Here is a 19,687-nt window from a genome sequence, read left to right on the forward strand (position 1 = left end):
AGCCATGAACTCAGTCCGGGTGCTGTCTACCTGCACAGAGTGTAAGGCATAGTCCCATAGGACTGGCCCCCGAGGATTGCAACATGGGAGATGGCCTCTCAGGTAACTCTGAGGACTGTTCCCAAGAGGTAAGCAGGGGAGGCCAGTACATGTGTGGTTTTGGTAAAGGGGGTACATGCAATGAGCACCCATCTTGGTAGGAGGTTGCTGCTGGTCACGAAGAGCAGACACCTCATTTAATGGTTTTTTTTTTTAAGTGCTTTTCTAAGTATGGGAAGATGCAAGAATCCAGGTTCATAAAAATTTCTCCTGAAAATATCTAACTGTCTGAGGGCTGGTTCTGCCAGTTTTCCCAGAGCACAGAGTGCTTCATCCTGGTCTTCACTCAGAACATTCTTCAGGGTGTCCTGTGGGTCATCATCAGTAGTGGGTGATGACTTGGTTCTTATGGAACTGGATGGTGGGCAACATTCTTTATTTGACAAGCCTCTCCCTTTTGGTCTTAGTTTTGACCAAGGTTTGGGAGGCATTTAGTGACCAGTTTGTCTTATGGCAGTAGGAATGCTTGTTCCCAAGTCAGGCAAGGATTTCATTGATGGGCCACTCAGTGTGCTGTTAGTGGACCAGGCCCTGTTAACAGTAGCCCAACGCCTCTGGATCCCTGTCTTACAGTCTGTTATGTCCAGGAAACGATTTCCTCTTGTTGCTCCCTCCCACATCTAGAGTTACACTTGATCTTACAGGACTGTATATTTGATCAATTGTTTCAGACCACCTAATCATCATTTATTTTATGTGAATCTCAGTCACACATCATTTGGTGATGTAAGAAACAGTAATTTTGTAAAATAGGCAGAATATAAGTAATATAGCTAGTGATACTAATATAAGGTCATAAGTAAGTACTTAAGCTGAGGACTTTCTCCATGTGGGGCCCGTTATCTCCCTAGGTCATCTGACCAATCTTTCCTGCACCAGTTGCTATCTGGTGCAGGAAAGGGAAGTACTGTAGTGGCCTTGTCCATGAAGTCTGCCAAAGATGTCTGCACAAACAAGGTGAGTGGTGGTCATTGTGAGTGGTGGTCATTGTGTCCCCAGCAGGACTGAGAACTTCTTCTAGAGTTACATGACTGGTACCAGAAGGAGAGCGGCTTCCCAGGTGGCTCAGTAGTAAAGAACCTGCCTGCCAATACAGGAGACGTGGGTTTGATCCCTGGGTTGGGAAGATCTCCTGGAGAGGGAAATGGCAACCTCTTCAGTATTCCTGCCTGGGAAATGCCATGGACAAAGAAGCCTGGTGGGCTACAGTCTGTGAGGTCACAGATTTGGACACAGCTGAGCAACTAAACCCAAAACAACAACCAGAAGTAGATAAATTTTGTTTTGTTTTTAAATTTTTTTTAGGTGAAGCCCTAATGGCTCAGTAGGTAAAGAATCCACCTGCAATGCAGGAGACACAGGAGACACAAGTTCAATCCCTGGGTTGGGACGATCCCCTGGAGAAGGAAATGGCTACCCACTTCTGCATTCTTGCCTGAAAAATCCCATGGATGAAGGAGCCTGACAGGCTACAGTCCATGGGTTGCAGAGTCAGACACGACTGAGCAACTAAGCACATAATTGATTTGCAATATTATGTTAGTTTCAGGTATACAGCAAAGTGATTCAATTATACATATACATTCTTTTTGAGATTCTTCTCCCTTATAGGTTATGACCAAATGTTGAGTATAGTTCCCTGTGCTACACAATAGGTCCTTGTTGTAGGAGGAGAAAAGTTGATTTTATGATTGAGCAGATATTTCCGCCATTGGGGGTGGGGAGTGCAGGGGTCTGGTTAGTGCAGACGCACATGTACACTAGTGGGGAGGGAGGAGGCCAAAAGCAGAGTAAAATTATGTTTAAATTTTTCTTATCTTGCTTTAAAACATGAATTTTATTTCATCAGGACCAAGCCTATGAATTACTTCCCACTCAGACACCCTTTCATTTCTCTTGGGCAAATACCCAGGAGTGGGATTACTGGACTATATGATCAGTGCAGGTGTAATTTTATACTGTTAAAGACAAGGGGCCCCAAATGGAGTCACTGATGCTGAGCCCCCCATCACCAAACCAAGACTTCACTATAGTTTCATCTTATCCCCAAAACAGGTTCTTAAAACCAGTGAATCAGGAATTCCCTGATCAGCCCTGGCTGAGTTCACTGGCCTGGTGGACCCCCACCTCCCCTAAAGGGAAGTGACTTCACAATAATCATGCCGATTTTCTGCTGAGCATGGCTTCCTGTTCCTGCCCATTCTCCCTGTGAAGGTCTTGTCCTCTGTACACCTCCTCGGAGCTCCTTTCTCACTGCTGGATGGGCTTTTACCCCATTCATGAATCATTGAATAAAGCCAGTGAGATCTTTAAAGTTCACACAGTTACCTTTTGTGTTGTTGTTTTTTTTTAAAACAATAAGAAATGACTGAATTGATTTGCAAAGCCACTGTGCATTTTGTATTTGCACCAACAATGAATGGGAGTTCCAGTTGCTCCATATCTTTGCCAGCACTCGTTTTTATGTTTCTAAATTTCAAGCCATTCTAATTAGACATATAGTAATATCTCCCTGTGGTTTCAATTTGCATTTACTTAATGACTCAGGATGAGATGGTTAGATGGCATCATGGACTCAATGGCAATGAATTTGAGCCAACTCTGGGAGGTAGTGAAGGACAGGGAAGCCTGACATGCTGCAGTCCATGGGGTCGCGAAGAGTCAGACATGACTTAGTGACCAAGCAACAACAATGACTCTTACATTGAGCATCTTTCCAGGTGTTTATTTGCCATCCAATTATCTTCTTTGGTGAAGTGTTTGAATCTTTGATCATGTTTTATTGAGTTGTGTGTTCAGTCGTTGTTGAGTTTTGTGAGTTTCTTCATAAATTCAGGAATCAGGTCCTTGGTTAGTTTTGTGTTTTGTGGATGCCTCCCTTCCAGCCAGTGCCTTGGCTCTGCACTTTCTTGACAATGTCTTCTGAAGAGCAGAAGTTTAAAATTTTGATGAATTCCAGTTTATCTATCACTTTAAAGAATTTTTATTTACGAATCATACTTTTGGTGTTGATGCTGAGAAATCGTTGCCTAACTGAAGGTCACAAAGATTTTCTCCTGCATTCTTCTAGCAGTTTGTTGGTTTTCCTGAAGTTTCTATCTGTCTTTAGCCAACATTGATGACAGACGGGACAGTGGGGCCAGAGCTGTGGAGCCAGAGGAATGAGGCAGTCCTTTGCTTTAGGTTGCTCTGGGTTGAAGAGCTGGGGTAGGGAGTGAGTCAGCAGGGAGTCAGCCTGGTTAGGGAGCTGTGGACACTTCTTGCGGTGGGAAGACAGGACAGGACTGTAGGGGTCAGGTTGAAAGTAGGAATGGGGGTGGGAAGCCGTTGTCCTGGGTGTAGAGTGGCCGTGGGGAGGCCTGGAGGCTGGTGACAGAGCAGCTGCCTGTCTTTCAGGTCTGAGTGCAGGGCACCTGGCAGTCGTGGGCAGGGCTCTGGGCGGGCCTCACTGCAGAACAAAAACTAGGTGGAGACAGCTTGGTGAGGGCGGGGGACTGTTGCTTTGCTCTGAACCACACCAGTCAGACACATCTGTGTCACAAAGAACCCATCCTCGGGGAGGCCACAGTGCTGTATCATCAATGTGCCTGGGTCCCACCCTGGGGACCGGTCACAAGCCCGCTACTGTCCTGCTGTTCCTTGTAGACCTTCTCCTGAGGTCCCAGCAAGGCCCTGCAATGACAGGACCATCCTGGGAGTAGCCTGGACATGATCCCTCATGTGTGCGGCTATTATGTGTGTGTTTAAAACACAATCCGAGAGCATTGTGTGCTGGAGAGAGATAGGGGCCTGTTCCAGGCACTGAATAAATTAACCCTGCCAAGTGCAGCAGTTGCTTTCATGAGCCAGCTGGTGCTCCAGGAAAAGAGCTGAAGCCTGTGGGTTAGCAAAGAACATTTCAGGAATGTGAAAACAAAAAAGAAATCAGCACATTCAGTGTTTTCACCTAATCTGGTAACAATAAGAAAATCCAGAGCGATGGCCGACTTGGCAGCTGGGTGGAAGGCTGGGCTCTGCCCGCTACCCAGAAGGGGTGTCTGCCAGGCCCTGAGGCGGCTAGGGTGCTGGTGCGGCCCTGCGGCTGGCCCCGCACACTCCGTACCTGTGGAAGTTCCAGGAAAGTTCTCTCTCCCCCTCATTTCCTCCAGTGGTCTAGGAGCCAACACAAATGCTGACAGGCTCGATGGCTGTGCGGTCCTCTCCTCTGTCCCTCTGTCCCTCCCCCACCCTGGGGTGGCTGCTGCTGTCATGTCCATGCACTGGAGGCCTCATTGCCCACTGTCCTCAGACCCGGCTCCTGGGCCCGCAGATGGGGGCCTGGCCCGCCGCCAGCCCTCCTCCATCACTGCCAGGTCCCCCAAGGCTTCCATCTGCCCCAAAAACAGCATGCAATGAAAGGGCCCTTTCAGTGTTTCTTCTTGGTCCAGTCCCTGCCTCCCCCCAGCCCAAAGAATCAGAGTTCTCCCAGGAGGATCTGTACTGCCTTGGATAGACCTACAGACAGACTGCCAGGGGCCATCCTGCCAGCCTCCAGACTCCTGGGCCACAGTGCCCAGCATGGCTATGATCCAGCTGAGACCCTGCTTCTCTGACCCTTCAACCAGACTCAGGGCTGCCTTTTCAGAATGCTGTTATCATTACAGAAAACCCACAGCCACTGCTGGGGTCCTTGGTGGGTCTATCAGGGACTGCAGGCTTCTGAAGGTGCCCATCGGGGGAGAAGTCTGCCTGCTGAGCAAAAAGCAAGAAGGAACCAGAGTCCATCATGGTTTCTTCCCTCCACAAGGTCTTTATTTTGTTGAGCTCAAGATTTATTTTGGTTTTTAAATTGAGTGTTCCCAAACTCCTATGTTCACAAACTCAATGGACATGAATTTGAGCAAACTCCGAGAGATGGTAAAGGACAGGGAAGCCTGGCGTGCTGCAGTCCATGGGGTCACAGAGCGGATATGACTTAGCAATTGAACAACAGCAACAACAAAACTCCTAATTTAGGAGCTTGGGGCTAACATATACACACTGCTGCTGCTGCTGCTAAGTCATGTCAGTCGTGTCCAGCTCTGTGTGACCACACAGATGGCAGCCCACCAGGCTCTACCCGTCCCTGGGATTCTCCAGGCAAGAATACTGGAGTGGGTTGCCATTTCCTTCTCCAGTGCATGAAAGTGAAAAGTGAAAGTGAAGTCACCCAGTTGTGTCCGACTCTTCACAACCCCATGGACTGTAGCCTACCAGGCTCCTCCATCCAAGGGATTTCCCAGGCAAGAGTACTGGAGTGGGTTGCCATTGCCTTCTCCACATATACACACTACTATATATAAAATAGGGCTTCCCTGATGGCTCAGCGGTAAAGAATCCACCTGCAATGTAGGAGATGCAGGAGACTTGTGTTTGATCCCTGGGTCAGGGAGATCCCCTGGAGGAGGAAATGGCAACCCTCTCCAGTATTCTTGCCTGAAAAATCCCATGGACAGAGGAGCCTGGCAGGCTACAGTCCGTGAGGTCACAAAAAGTCAGACATGACTGAGGATGCATATGTAAAATAGAGAAACAACAAAGTCCTACTGTATAACACTATATTCAGTATCTTGTAATAACCTATAAGGGAAAAGAATCTGATAAAGAATATATATGTGTATATAACTGAATCACTTTGCTGTACACCTGAAACTAACACAACATTGTAAATCAACTAGACTTCTGTTTATAAAATCCTAAAACAGATTGGTTGTTCCCACCACCACACACAACACAGACACACAGACATGCACACAGAGAAATACACACAGACGCACTCACAGTCAGAAACTGGCCAGACAGCTTGGGGTCCGCCCGGTGAGTGCCCTGCCTCCTGGCGTCATAAAGGCGCCTGCCTCTGACATCTGCAGACAGGAGGACCCTGTGGGGAGGAGCACGTCCTTTTAGGGGAAGAGAAACTTAACTTGTGATTAATGTATCAGAGGGGACGGGAACATGGCCGAGGAGGCCTGGCTTGTGATATGGTGCAGCAGAGCCTGTGATGGGGCAATAGGGACCATGCCCACGCTCCTACCCTGAGTCAGAGTGGGGGGAGTGCTAGCATCTCCTACCACAGCTCGTGGATCGTTGAGCCACCTTCTCAGCGAAGGGCCATGGAAGGTGAGCCTCGTGGATTCTTGGGAGCCTGTGCAGTGTGGAGCATGGGAGCCGCCTCTCCTGTGTCTGCAGACAGCTGCCTCCTCCTGGCTTCTGTTTGCTGTTGGCCTGAGGCCTTGTGGCTGAAGTTTAGTGAGCCTGGGGGCGAGGCAGGCAGGCAGTGGGTGTGGGAGGGGCCCCACCTCTGCATTCGTGGATGGAGGGTCCCTGTTTGCATCTTCGCCCAGCAGTGCTGGGGGAGGGGACTTGTGCATCCCCCATCTCTGTAGGGCAAGTGCATTGAAGTGAGTGGGTGGAGGGCATGGGGTTTTGCTGGGGGGCTGGGGGTGGAGTGGTATGCTCTGTAGTGCTTGCATTGTTTCTGGAGGAAACAGAACAGAATGAGTCAGAAGTGGCCGCTGGTTTCCTTGGAAGCTGTGCCACTGACATACAGGATTTGCCCCTTGTCCCACCTGGCTGAGAGGGGGCCCCCAGAGGAACAAAGAAAACAGAACAGGTTGCACAAAAGGTACTTAGACTTGATACTTTAAATTCTTGCGCCCCTAACCCTGTGGTTGCCATTGGCTACCGCTTAACAAAGCATTGAACGTAAGTTCCTATATTGTGATGTTTTGGTTAAGATGTCTGAAATCTTAAAGCATAAAATTGTAAAATATTGTTGACCATTACTGTGATACTGGGATTATAGCACAGATTTTTTTTAAAGCCATCCTTTGGGAATAAAGTCAGGAATGGAGATGAATCAGTAAATGGTTTTAGAGATGTGTTGTTGAATGACTTCAAGAACTATTTCCCCATATGTTACAAGTTAGTGAGATTAATCTCATAAGGCTGATGCTGACACATCCACATGAACTCCGTTTTCAATATACCAGTGCTGGAAGGCTCTGCATCAGTATCCATGGGGTTCTCGTCCTGAGAGCCGTTTGGTAATTGTTTAGAGGCATCTATAGGTCTTAGGGAGGAGGACTATCATGGCTTTGTGGCTCCATTTTGTTGTTGTTACTGTTTAGTCACTCAGTTGTGTCTGACTCTTTATGACTCTATGGTCTATAGCCCGCCAGGCTTCTCTGTCCATGGGATTTCCCAGCTAAGAGTAGTGGAGTGGGGAGTATTTCCTTCTCCAGGGGATCGTCCCAACCCAGGGATCAAACCCGAGTCTCCTGCATTGGCAGGCAGATCCTTTACCACTGAGCCACCTGGGAAGCCTGGCTCCATTTTGTATCCTCCGATTAATTCAGCACTGATTTTGTGAATCTAGGCACCTGGCTAAGAGAGCAAGTGCAAGGAGACACTTGCACATGTTTCTTCAGTGAAAGAAGGGCTCTAGTGTTCATTCAACAGTGTTTGCCGAGCAGCTGCTCTGTGCACCGGGAATACCGCAGTGAACTGGGAGGCGAGCTGCGTGGGGTGGGTGAGGCAGATGATCAGCGAAGGATGGCCAGTGGCAGCCAGAGTCTCCGTCTAGTGGTAAATCTCTGAAGAAATGAGTGGGAAGCTCATGCAGAGATTGGAGGGAAAAAGCCTTTTGGAGGAAGACCGCCCCCCGCCCGACCCCGTATGAAGAGCTGGGGGACCTTCCAGGTGTGACGTTCCTCCAGGGGATCCAGCTGGGCACGTCTGACGCGGGGCCCTCTGACAGCACAGATGGGGTCTCTGGACAGAGGCCTCGGACCTGGGGGTTGTGACAAAGGTCTTGGATTTTTACTCTAAGTGTAGTGAGAAGAAGCCACAGGAAGGTTCTCCACAGGGAGGGACATGGCCTGACTTGTATATTTTTAAAAATAATTTTTAAAATTTAAATTGTACACGTACCATAAAGGTTACCATCTTAGCCATTTACATGCTTTGTGTTTTTAAAAAGCCCTCTGGCAGCTGAGTAGCCTTAACTGTCCTGGGCAGGATGGGCAGGAGCAGAGCTGAGACCATCGGCAGCGGGAGGAGGGAGTGGGCTGGGGCAAGGGAGTGTGGGGAGAGACACTTGGTGTGGGGCGGTGAGTATTGGAAGGCCTTGTTGGCAGAGCCTCACAGGAGGGACTGGAACATTCATAGAGGGAGGTGTCTGAGGAGGGTCGTGGGGACAGCAGGTGCATCAGTGGGGCCTGACTGCCCCTTGGCCGGTGGCTGGCCTGGCTGGTGGAGCCCAGCTGGGCTGTCCCTTGATTGGGAACAAGGTCTAGCCCGGGTCCATCTCGGGAAGCGCTCAGGCTCTGGCACATCAGCAGAACTAGGGTTTGTGCGGGAGCAGCGGCACTGGCCAAAAGCTGAGGCTGAGTCGGGCAGGAGTTTGGGGAAGGGAAAGCCAGGGCTGCGCCCAGTCCACCAAGAAGGAGAGGGGAGCACGGGGATCCACACAGGAGCTGGACCCCCAGGCAGCTGAGGATCTGAGGGGCAGCCCCGGGCCCTGGGGGAGGGAGAGCACGGGAGGAGGCACAGCTGACAGTAGATACAGGAAGTCAGGAGAAGCTGCTGACTCAGGCCGGTCTGTGCTGGGGCTGGCGACTCCCCGGAAGGCGACAGGCCAGCTGCCCAGCAAGTCAAAGGACAGATGAGGGTGGGGCCCTGAGGAGGCCCTCCTGGGCTGGGGAGGCTTCTACTGGGAGACCCCTGAGCTCACTCCATTTGTCTCTCCACGTCACCAGTCTCTTGCAGATGCTGCATCTGTACCCACCCTCCCCACCCCCACACATACACTTCTCGGTGAGCCCCGAGCACCAGTGGAGGTCAGGAGTTGGGAGAAAGCACTTGAGGCCCTTCTGTCCCCAGCTCCTCCCCCATCCCAATCCTCCTGAGTGGTTGGGTTGGCTGCACTTCTCTGCCAGGGGCTCAGCTTCTGCTCTTGGTCCATCTCCCTCAGGGGCTCGGCTGCTCCATCCCTGACCTGGCAGTCTGGGGGTGATCCTGTCCTGGCCTGGCTTCTGCACCTCCCCTATGCTACTTTTCAGACAAGCCACTCCCTCGTAAAGGGTCCTTTCTGAGCTCTCCTGTTTTCCAGCTGATGTCCCAGACAAGGCAGGGGCATGTGACTGAACAAAGATTATGACTCAAGATGTGTGTGTGTGTGTGCGTGTGCTTGCGTGCTCAGTCGTGTCTGACTCTTTGGGACCCCATGGACTGTAGCCTGCCAGGCTCCTCTGCCCATGGGATTTCCCAGGCAAAAAGACCAGAGTGGGTTGCCATTCCCTCTTCTAGGGGATCTTCCCAACCCAGGGATCGAACCATTGTCTCCTGAATCTCCTGCTTTGCAGGCAAATTCTTTATTGCTGAGCCATGATTCAAGATGCTTCTGCCTAAATTGAGATGAATCCAGTTCCCTCCTCCACTATAATTTTTGCTTTGTTTTGTCTTTATCACATTTTTAAAACTTGTGCTGGTGAAATACACGTAATATAAAGTTTACTGTCTTCACCATTATGAAGTGTTCAGCTCAGTAGCATTAAGTACATTCATGCTGTATTGTAACCATCACCACCATCTATCCACAGAACTGTTTCTTCTTCAAAACAGAAACTCTGTCCCCATCAAACAATAACTCCTGTTCACCCCCCGACCCGCGACAGCCCCTTGAAACCACTGTTTTACTTTCTGTTCCTATGAATCTGACTACTCTAAGTACCTCACATAAGTGTAATCATACAAGTTTTTCTGTCTTTTTCTGCCGGTTTATTTCACTTAACACAATTTCCTCGATATTCATCCATGCTTTTTCTTCCTTTTGAAGACTGAGTAATATTCCATTGCATGTATAAACCACACTTTGTGTGTCTACTCATCCATCAGTGGACATTTGGTTTGCTTCCACCTTTTGGCTGTTGTGAATAATGCTGCTGTGAACATGGGTGTGCAGTAATCTCTTTGAGACCCTGCTTTCAGTTTTGGGGGAAATGTACACAGAAGTGGAATTGCTGGATCATATAATAAAATCTGTTTTTAATTTTTTTCAGGAACCACCATACTGTTTTCCATAGCAGTTGCACCATTTTATATTCCCAGCAACAGTTCACAAGAGTTCCACATTTGTCCACATCCTTGCCAATACTTGTCATTTTCTGGTTGGGCTTGGTTTGGTTTGGGTTGGTAGTAGCTATCCTAATGAGTGTGATATGGTATCTCGGTGTGGTTCTGATTTGCATCTGCATGATGTTGAGCATCTTTTAATGTACTTTTGACCATGGGTATATCTTGTTTGGGTTTCCCAGGTGGCACAGTAGTAAAGAATCTGTCTCCCAATGCAGGAGACACAGGAGACTGGGGTTCAGTCCCTCAGTCGGGAAGATCCCCTGGGGAAGGAAACAGCAACCCACTCCAGTATTCTTGCCTGGGAAATCCCATGGACAGAGGAAACTGGCGGGTTGGAGTCCATGGGGTCGTAAAAAGTCGGATATGACTGAGCACACATGCATATCACCTTTGGAGAAGTATCTATTCATGTCCTTTGTCCATTTTAAAATCAGGTTAGTTTTTGTCATTGAGTTGCAGGAGTTCTTCGTATATTCCAGATGATAACTCTGCTTTAGTCTGCCTGGGCGCTCATAACAGAATACCACAGACTGAATGCCTTAAACAACAGAAATTGATTCTCACAGTTCTGGAGGCTGGGAAGTCCAAGGACAAGGTGTGGCCATTGGGTTCTTGGTGAGGGGTCTCCTCCTGCCCTCGCGTGGCTTTTCATCAGTGTGTGTGCAGCAGAGAGGTCTCTCTCCCCGCCTCTCCTAATGCACCAATTCTACAGGATTAGGACCCACCCTTATCACTTCATTAACCTTAATCCACCCCCTGAAAGCCCTATCTCCAAATGAAATCACTTTGAGAATTAGGGCTTCAACATATAAATGTGGTGGGGGAGGGGCTCAATTCAGTCCACAGCAAACCCTTGCCAATGTTTTCTTCAATTCTGTGAGTTGCCATTTCACTCTGCTGATTGTGGGTTCTCTGATGCATGGAAGTGTTTAATTTTTTAAAAAATTATTTTCTATTTGCTTGACTTTTTGTCTGCATTGGGTCTTCACTGCTGTGCATAGGCTTTCTCTAGTTGCAGTGAGCGGGGACTACTCTCTTGCAGTATATGGGCTTCTCATTGCAGTGGTTTCCATGCTGTGGAGCTAGGCTGTAGAGCGTGGGCTCAGCAGTTGTGGCTTATGAGCTTATTTGCTCCATGGCATGTGGGATCTTCCCGGACCAGGGATTGAACCTGTGTCCCCTGCATTGGCAGGAGAATTCTTAACCACTGGTCACCAGGGAGTCCCAAGTGTTTAATTTTGTTGTCATCCAGTACATCTTGTTGCCTGTGCTTTTGGTGTCATATTTAAGAATCCATTGCCAAATCCAATGTCGTGAAGCTTTTCCCCTGTGTTTTCTTCTGAGGGTTTTACAGTTTTGGCTCTTACATTTAGGTCTTTCTTCCACTCTGAGTTAACTTTTGCCTGTGGTGTAAGCTAAGGGTTCTACTTCATCCTTTTGGTGTGGATGCCCAGTTTTCTTAGCACCATTTGTTGAAAAGACTGTCCTTCCCTCTGAATGCTCTTGGCACTAGACAATAGTTTATATTCCTACTCTTTCAATAGACCTTTTGAAACTGTGCCTATAGAAAGAGCTCTTGAAGTACCTTATTTCCATCTCCTTTTGTATGGCCTTGACTCTTTCGTATAGTTCTTTGATGTGAATCCACATGCTAGGTAAGGAAACAACCACTGGTTAGTGGCCACCAGCTCTGTGGGACGCTGGCTTCTTGGTTCAGCTTTGGGGACAGAAGGATGGCCCAGGGCAGTATTTCTGAGGGTTTGATCTCAATATAGCTCCCAGATTACAGCCTCTCTCCAGGATCTGCATTTCATATTTAAAGGCCAGCGCCTCCTGTTTTTTTGTTTTTGTTTTTTTAAATTCCAGATTAAACCCTATTCGTTATGGTCTCCACCTTGTGGCAGTCAGTCGTAGCTTCTGCAAGTCCCTTTTCCATTTCCAGACTGTGTTTTTAGCTTGAGATGGTGGGGCTGGTGCTGTGCAGTTGTCCTTTTCTGTTTAGTTTTGTTTCATCCCTTCTTGGTTCTCATTTTCTTCCAATGACTTCTGCTGATGGGATCAATTAATTTTTGTTAAAGTTTTATGTATGTATTTATTTTTGGCTGAGCTGGGTCTTTATTGCTGTAGGCTTTGTCTAGTTGCGGTGAGCGGGGGCTGCTGTTGATTGCGGTGCTTGGGCTTCTCTTTGTGGTGGTGTCTCCTGTTGGGGAGCACAGGTACTAAGCTCACAGACTTCAGCAGTTGTGGCTCAAGGGCTCTAGAACTTGGGCTCAGAAGTTGTGGCTCGAAGGCTTAGTTGCCCCGTGGCCTGTGGAATCTTTCCAGACCAGGGATTGAACCCGTGTCCCCTGCATGGGCAGGTGGATTCCTATCCTGCCTCTGTACCACCAGGGAAGTCCTCCATATGAATTTGCCTTTTCCCTTCTGATGCTGTGTAGAATCTTGTTCTTTACAAACTAGGAAGGATTGAATCTAAACAAAATGGGATGACTTTTCATCTCGAGACCAACAGGAAATAATAAGCTTTGAAGAGCTTCCTTTGGCCTCCAGCCGGAGTCGGGATTCCCTTGGCTGCTCCCGGGCCAGGTTTTCAGCGTAAACATTCCCAGGTTGGGTGGGAACCGAACCAGGTGCCGGTTGAGGAGCCTGGCTCTTCCTCTGGAACTGAGTTTCGTAACCTGGGGTCCCGACAGTTTAGGCAGGACCATTCTTCATTGTGGGGCTGCTCTTCGGGTACTGGGGTGTCCAGCAGCATCTCTGGCTCCACCCCCAGCACCACCCCGCCAAGTTGTGACAGCCCAGAACAGCTGCATACACTGTCAGATGTCCCCTGGGGGCAGAATCCTCCGCCCACCCCACTGCAGAGGTCAAGAGCAAGCCCAGCTCGGGTTCTAGAAAGCTCTTGCTGGATATTTTCAGCGTGCCATTCACTTGCCTTCTGTTTCCTGCCGAGTCCCCTGGTAGTTGAGCTATGTGAACATGCTTATTTTGTTTGTTCTCAGACTTGAATGCCTCCGCTCTCGGCTTCCTGGGGCTTATTGTACTTGGAGTGCAAAGCTGAATGCCCTCTCCCACCCCCAGACACTCCTTATTATTTGCGATGGTCCAGAATGGTTTCCTGGCTGCCTTTCTCGCCTTAAAAGGATAACCAGTCTGAGGCCCGAGACTGAAGCAGCTGAGCTGCATGCTGTCTGACCCTCCCGCTGCATGGACCGTGTCGTGTTCCTAACTGTTCTCTCCCTCTCCTTCTCGTCCATCTTTTTTACTTAACTCCACTCAATTTATGAGTTATGGTTTAAATAGAAGTCTTACACCATTCTAGAGAGGAAAGAAGCTTGATAAGAATATAAAATGAACAATTTAAGGAAAACAGCCCTGGCAAGACCCTCTCCCTGCCCTTGTGGACTGAGTTCCTAAGTTTTAAGCGTACCTTGGATCCTCAGATAATACAGGTTTGAACTGCGTGGATCTACCTACAAGTAGGTTTTTTCCCACAGTGGATCCTTCAGTACATCTTGGTCCATAGTTGGTTGAATCCGTGGATACCAAGGAACCACAGACTCGGAGGGACCACATATGTGGAAGGACCACAGACATGGAGGGACCCAGACATGGAGGGACCCAGACGTGGAGGGCCGACTATAAATGATGGATAAATTAAGCTCCACTTTGTTCAAAAGTCAACTGTAATTTCTTGATCAGTTTGATCCTCTTCAGTTGGTTAGAAGAATTTTTAGGAATCAGGGAATTACTCATAGAAATCTTTTTTTTTTTCCCATCATCTTGTGCTTGGCTAGAACCCATCTGTCTATTTTCTGTTATGAACTCATAAACCTAAGAGAAGTGTCGTTCATCAGCATGCACACGGTGTTGCCTTTCAGCCACTGGGGCCAGTCCTAGTGACTGGCGTGTCTGCTCATTGTTCACCCTCCTCTGCATGTTCCCTCTGTTGGGTTTCCAGGTGAACACAGGCTGCTCTGTGAGCAAGGAGAGACTTTGCTTACGTCTGGAGTGTCTGTCTGGTTCCGGCCACTGGACATTGAGTCCGTGGATTCATTGCTGGGTGTTGCTGAATCGATAAAGCCAAGCAGCTCTTGGCTGAACACCATGAGCATTTGTGAGTAGGCAGCTGGTGCTCACTGAGTGTCTTCTGTTGTGTGATGCAGGCACCAAAAACTCCATTTATCAGGTGAAGATGTTGGGAATCGTAGTGTTTTGAAAAGCATGCCTGAGCCTGGGTGGTGAGCAGTGGAGGTGGAATCTGACCAGGAGCTCTGGATCCGGAAGCCTGTGTGCTTTCCTCAGAACACTGTCCAGGGAGGCCGTACCCATCCCTGGTGTGTAAGAGCCAATTAAAACTGGATTTGAATCCTGGCTGTATCGTAAACTCTGTGGTTTGGGCAAGTTCCTTAACCTCCTAAACAGAACCAAGTGTCCCCATCTTAGACTGATGGTGATGCTACCTTGTAGGGTTATGATAAGGTTATGACACGTGAAGAGGGCTGAGCAGCGCCAGGCCACGTGTGAGGGGCAAGAGGAGGGTCAGAGAGGAGGCAGTGGGAAGTAGATTGGGTGAAAGTCTGCAGAAGCTGGGAGTAGGCCTGGTGCCCTGCCCAATTCCAGCAGGAGGATCCTGGGGAGTGGACAGTGAGCAGGGCCAAGAGCGGGCCAAGCACTGTGGGTGGATGGCTCCAAGGATGTTCCTTTCGGGGTCCATTCCTGGAAAGCCCAGGGCTGGGTGTGGGCAGAACAAAGGAAAGAGGAGGCCTCGGAAGATTTGAGGGACACGAGGAAGACCCGGTCCTGCTGGAAAGGGCAGGCGATGCTTAACGAAGTCCTAGACATGGAGAGTGGGGAGCAGGGCGCCGAGCTGGCCTTCAGCCCGGCTGGAGGCTGAAGCACCCCCACCCAGCACCCTTGTCCTCTCCTCGTCCCAGGAAGTGGCACTGCTCTGGTGGAGCCTACTACCCCTCAGGGCGTATTCCCCCCAACACAGCACCCACCCCAGCACCCCTCCCCCGGCACTCTCCCTACCAATAGGACTCTCTTCCTGGTTCAAGGGGAGATGTTACTTATTTCATTTCTGTATATTTTGAATTCTGGAAGAAGATGGAATTTGAAGAGTCTGGCTGGTGCATGAATACAAGATAGATGTCTCCATCTGGGAAAATGAAGGAAAGACAAGGATGAAGAGTCAGGCAGTGTGGAGGGGCCCAGGGGAGGAAGGTCCTCTGTATATCTGGATCTGGGAATAATCAGATTGGGCTCAAGGTTCTAGGAGAATAAAGATGTGATGATACAAATTAAGTAACCCTGAGAATTTTGCCTCAGAGCAAGTAACCGAAGCCTTCGAGAAGTGGCTGCGGGTCTTTCAGGTGACTGGAAGGTTGTCAGGTTTGTTGCCAGAGACTAAGAGTTTAGATCTGGAATTTTGACTGAGATGCATTTTCCCCCTTTCCTTTCTCTTCTTTCTCCCTCCCCCCTCCCTTTTTTCCTCCCTTCCTTTTTTTTTTAAAGATGTATTTTTGGCTGCTCTGGGCCTTCATTGTGGTGCACCGGCTTCTCATTGCTATGGCTTTTTTTGCTGTGGAGCGCAAGCTCAGTAGTCGTGGCTCATGGGCTTAGTTGCGCTGTGGTGTGTGGGATCTTCCTGAGCCAGGGACTGAACCTGTGTCCCCAGCACTGGCAGACTAGGCCACCAGGGAAGCCCCCTTCCTTTCTTTTTCTTTCTTTTTTTATGCCAAGGGCTTAGGGAAACATTGGGAAGATTTTCTACCACCTTCCTTCTGCTTTTCCTCTTCAAGGTCTTATCTTTCTTCTGGGGAATGAGTACGATGCATTTCATTTCTAGGTTGATGGGTAGATTTTGGAAAGCACAGATGCAGTATAGAATCACCTATGTTTTCACCAAGTAAGTCCTGCAACAGTCATCTCTAAGTAGTTGCAATCATCACCTGAAAGGGTGCCTTGATTAAACAGATACTTTATTTGTTGTCTCCATTAGTCAGACTGACATGTCACCAGTTAGTTCTACAGTCATGGGTAAAATTCATCAGCAATTCTCTCCAAGAATCACTCAGGCTATGTTCATTCATTTTATATTGAGAGTCCTAATAAAATGAGTTGCTATATAGGTCTTAACCTAGGAATTCTTCCTTGTTGCTGTGGAAACAAGCATTAAAAATTGTGGGCCGAGAAAGAAAAATAGCTGGTGCTAAACATCTGTGAAATACACAAGAAGTGGTTGTTTAAATACAGAATCTTAAAAATCGTGATACCTGGAATCAAGCTGAGACTAATAAACTATTGAATTAGTCATATGACTAAAATCGTGAGTAATTTTTCTCAGAAATGCTTTAGAAAACAAATTGCTGTGTTAAAATACTATTTTCACCTGTAGTCACATTGGCACAGCTGCCAGGATAGCAGTGCTCAGAACGAGTGCCAGGTACGGTCCTGGACAGTGGCCACCAGCTAAGCTGTTTAAGTAGGAGCAGGGGCTGGGTGGCCCCAGCTGGGAGACCATTGGTTGAAATGATGTCCCCGGGAAAGGAGACAAGAACAGGAGGACATCCCCGCTGCGCCAGGCTGGGGGAGGCAGCCTGTTCATTTTCTCGGGGGCAGAGAGGGGTGTCCTGGGATGCGGTGAGGGGAGAGGTAGCCCAGGGCTGCTGAGCACCAGCTACGATCCAGGAGGCGAGCAGTTAATTAGACCCGGCTCTGGGGTCTGGGGCTTCCTGCGTGGCGCAGTGGTAAGGAATCTGCCTGCCAACACAGGAGCCACAGGAGATGAGGGTTCAGTCCTTGAGTTGGGAAGATCCCCTGGAGGAGGGCATGGCAACCCACTCCAGTATTCTTGCCTGGGAAATCCCATGGACATAGGAGTCTGGTGGGCTACAGTCCATGTAACAGTCCATGGGGTCACAAAAGGGGTGGACATGATTGAATACCTGGGAGCGCAGCCACTGGTGTCACTGTCACCTGGTGGTTGGTGGTGGTTCAGTCGCTCAGTCGTGTCCGACTCTGCGACCCCTGTCTGTGGGATTCTCCAGGCAACAATACTGGAGTGGGTTGCCATTTCCTCCTCCAGGAGATCTTCCTGACTCAGGGATCAAACCCAGGTTTCCTGCATTGCAGGTGGATTCTTTACCAACTGTGCCACTAGGGAAGTCCAGTGGTGGTGTTTTTAAAGTGCATTTTCCAGTTTGTTTCTTATCTGCGGTTTTTGTCCTTGACCTCACATCCCTGGTCGTGAGCATCCACAAGGACAGGCAGAGTCGGAGTCCCATTGTGCTGCTGAGAGGGAAATGGGCTCAGAGGTTCATGGCCAGCCGGCCCACATCCTCAGCAGTGATGGCAGGACCCAGGCCACCTTCCTTGCCTTTGGACGTGGGTTTCCCCCAGGTTTTTAACCACATCCTGCTCCTTTGCACAAGCTGTCTTTCCTAGAATATTTTAATTGAGTAACTCTACCCTATAATGGCAGGTCTGCCTGATCAAAATCTTCCCAATTAATTTTTAATTGATACCATTTTTGTCCAAAAGAATAAAAAAAAAGCTGTGCTTCTGTGAAATTGAATTTTCAAGTAATTCATTTATGTCTATTTGGAAATTATGGAAGTTGCTCGACTGTCAACCCTAAAATGGCAAGGCTTACAGACACAGTATGTCTCAACTCCAGCTGACCTGTTTTATGTGGGGAGATACATGTATTTCCACATTGCTGAAGAGTAATGTCATAACGTTTCCCTTGTAGCTCAGTCAGTAATGAATCTGCCTGCAGTGCAGGAGACCTGGGTTCGATCCCTGGGTTGGGAATATCCCCTGGAGAAGGAAATGGCAAGCCACTCCAGTATTCTTGCTTGGAGAATCCCATGGACAGAAGAGCCTAGTGGTCAGCCCACGGGGTTGCAAGAGTCAGACATGACTTAGTGACTAAACCACCACAACCCATGTCAGAACATGGGTAATGGTGCACGTGTTTTCAGTAGTTCAGTGAGAGCTGTTGTGAAGCTGTAGAAAGGAACCTGGTGGGAAGGTACCATCTCAGGAGGAAGGTGCTCTCTGTGCATCCTCATCTGGAGGCTTGTTCTCCATGACAGTGGTGATGCCCATGGTGCATGGGGGTGAAACTCTGTCAAGTGTGGACACATGGGTTTTCTTTTCTACTCTTTGTACAGAAGGACTCCCTGGGACAAACATGAGGAGCGCAGCCAAGCCCTGGAGTCCAGTGACCAGGGCAGGGAGCCATGGGGTGGACCGCCCCCGGCCCCTCCCCGTCCCCTCTCCCGGCATGAAGAGCTCCAAGTCTTCCACCTCGCTGGCTTTTGAGTCCCGACTCAGCAAGGTATGGATGGGACACCGGGCAGGGCTGCTGGGTGCCCCGAGACAGTGAGCAGGCCCTAGGAGGGCCCCAGCATAGCTTGACCTGAAGGCACAGAGCAAAGAGGGTGCAGTTGAGGTGCCCTGGGCTCAAGAGGAAATCTGTAGTTGAGCAGAGACAGGGACCCCCTGCATGGACCATGTGGACTCTCCAGCCAGCATCTGACCCCGGTGTCCACTGGACGGGCTCAGGGTCACCAGGGTCCTCATAATCCAGGTGTCACTGCCCCACTGGCCTGCATCTGGGCTTCTCCTCTCAGGGTTCCCCTCCCCCAACCAGGGCAGCCCCTGGGGATCTCACTTGCTGGCTCCTTCTCACCCTCTGGGGTTCCTAACATAAGTGGACTGGGGCACCTCCTTACACCCTGAGATGAAACTCAGAGACCTTGTCACTGGCCTACACATACACACACTCTGGAGAAATCAGTGTGGCATCCTAACTATAGAAGGAACATCATTTATAATTAAATCATCACGTTTCCACCTGCAACTGCCTGTGTGTGGCTTCACTGAAGGACCTGTGATACTTCTTGGGGCCCCATGGATGTGGCCACTCCAAGCAGACAGATTCAAGGTTATCGTGTTGATGACTTGGGCACCGGGAAGGCTGGGGTAATGGTTTGAATGCTGAGCACTCTTGGTGAAATTGTGAACCCAAGTGCAGTCTTCCCTTGTTCTTCTTAGAAAGTCGAGTGTATCTTAAAGTCTTACAAGAAGCACATTGTCTTTATATGTAAAACAAAGGGGTGCTCTCCACTTGGATAACAGTCAAAGACGCTCCAGCTCTACAAGTGTCTGAGGGATCTGTGAAGCGTGTGGATGCAGACAGTTCCTTGTGCCAGGCTCTCGGAAGGACATCTGGGGTCTCCATCTTCCCACCCGGTAGACACCAGTACCGCCTCCAATCACGGTGGCAGCTAAAGCTGCACCCACAGAATTCTGACACACTCCCTGAGGAATGGCACTGTTCCTGGTAAGGACAGTTCTTGTAGGAGACAGCGTTCACTCATGAATTCTGACACCGTATGGGGGTGACACATGGATCTGTGTC

The 19,687-nt window shown here is 49.2% G+C and overlaps 1 protein-coding gene across 11 annotated transcripts in view; it reads left to right on the top strand.

The window, feature by feature from the left end:
- The window catches only part of SPECC1 (sperm antigen with calponin homology and coiled-coil domains 1), a 206,640-nt gene that overhangs the window by 38,202 nt on the left and 148,751 nt on the right, over positions 1-19,687 (top strand). For 5 of the 11 annotated variants that reach the window (XM_086358622.1, XM_086358634.1, XM_086358624.1 and 2 more), the window contains one exon: positions 18,435-18,601. In XM_086358622.1, coding sequence (XP_086214748.1) covers positions 18,455-18,601 — 147 coding nt within the window. In that variant the 5' untranslated portion in view covers positions 18,435-18,454. Of the gene's footprint in view, positions 1-950; positions 1,057-5,987; positions 6,238-18,434; positions 18,602-19,687 lie in introns of those variants that run through there. The other 6 variants (XM_086358625.1, XM_086358626.1, XM_086358629.1 and 3 more) reach the window with 4 other exon arrangements.

This window comes from Bos grunniens, chromosome 19 (assembly GCF_055505025.1).
Source record: "Bos grunniens cultivar Pamir isolate PY7600 chromosome 19, Bosgru_T2T1.0, whole genome shotgun sequence".
Lineage (NCBI taxonomy): Eukaryota > Metazoa > Chordata > Mammalia > Artiodactyla > Bovidae > Bos > Bos grunniens.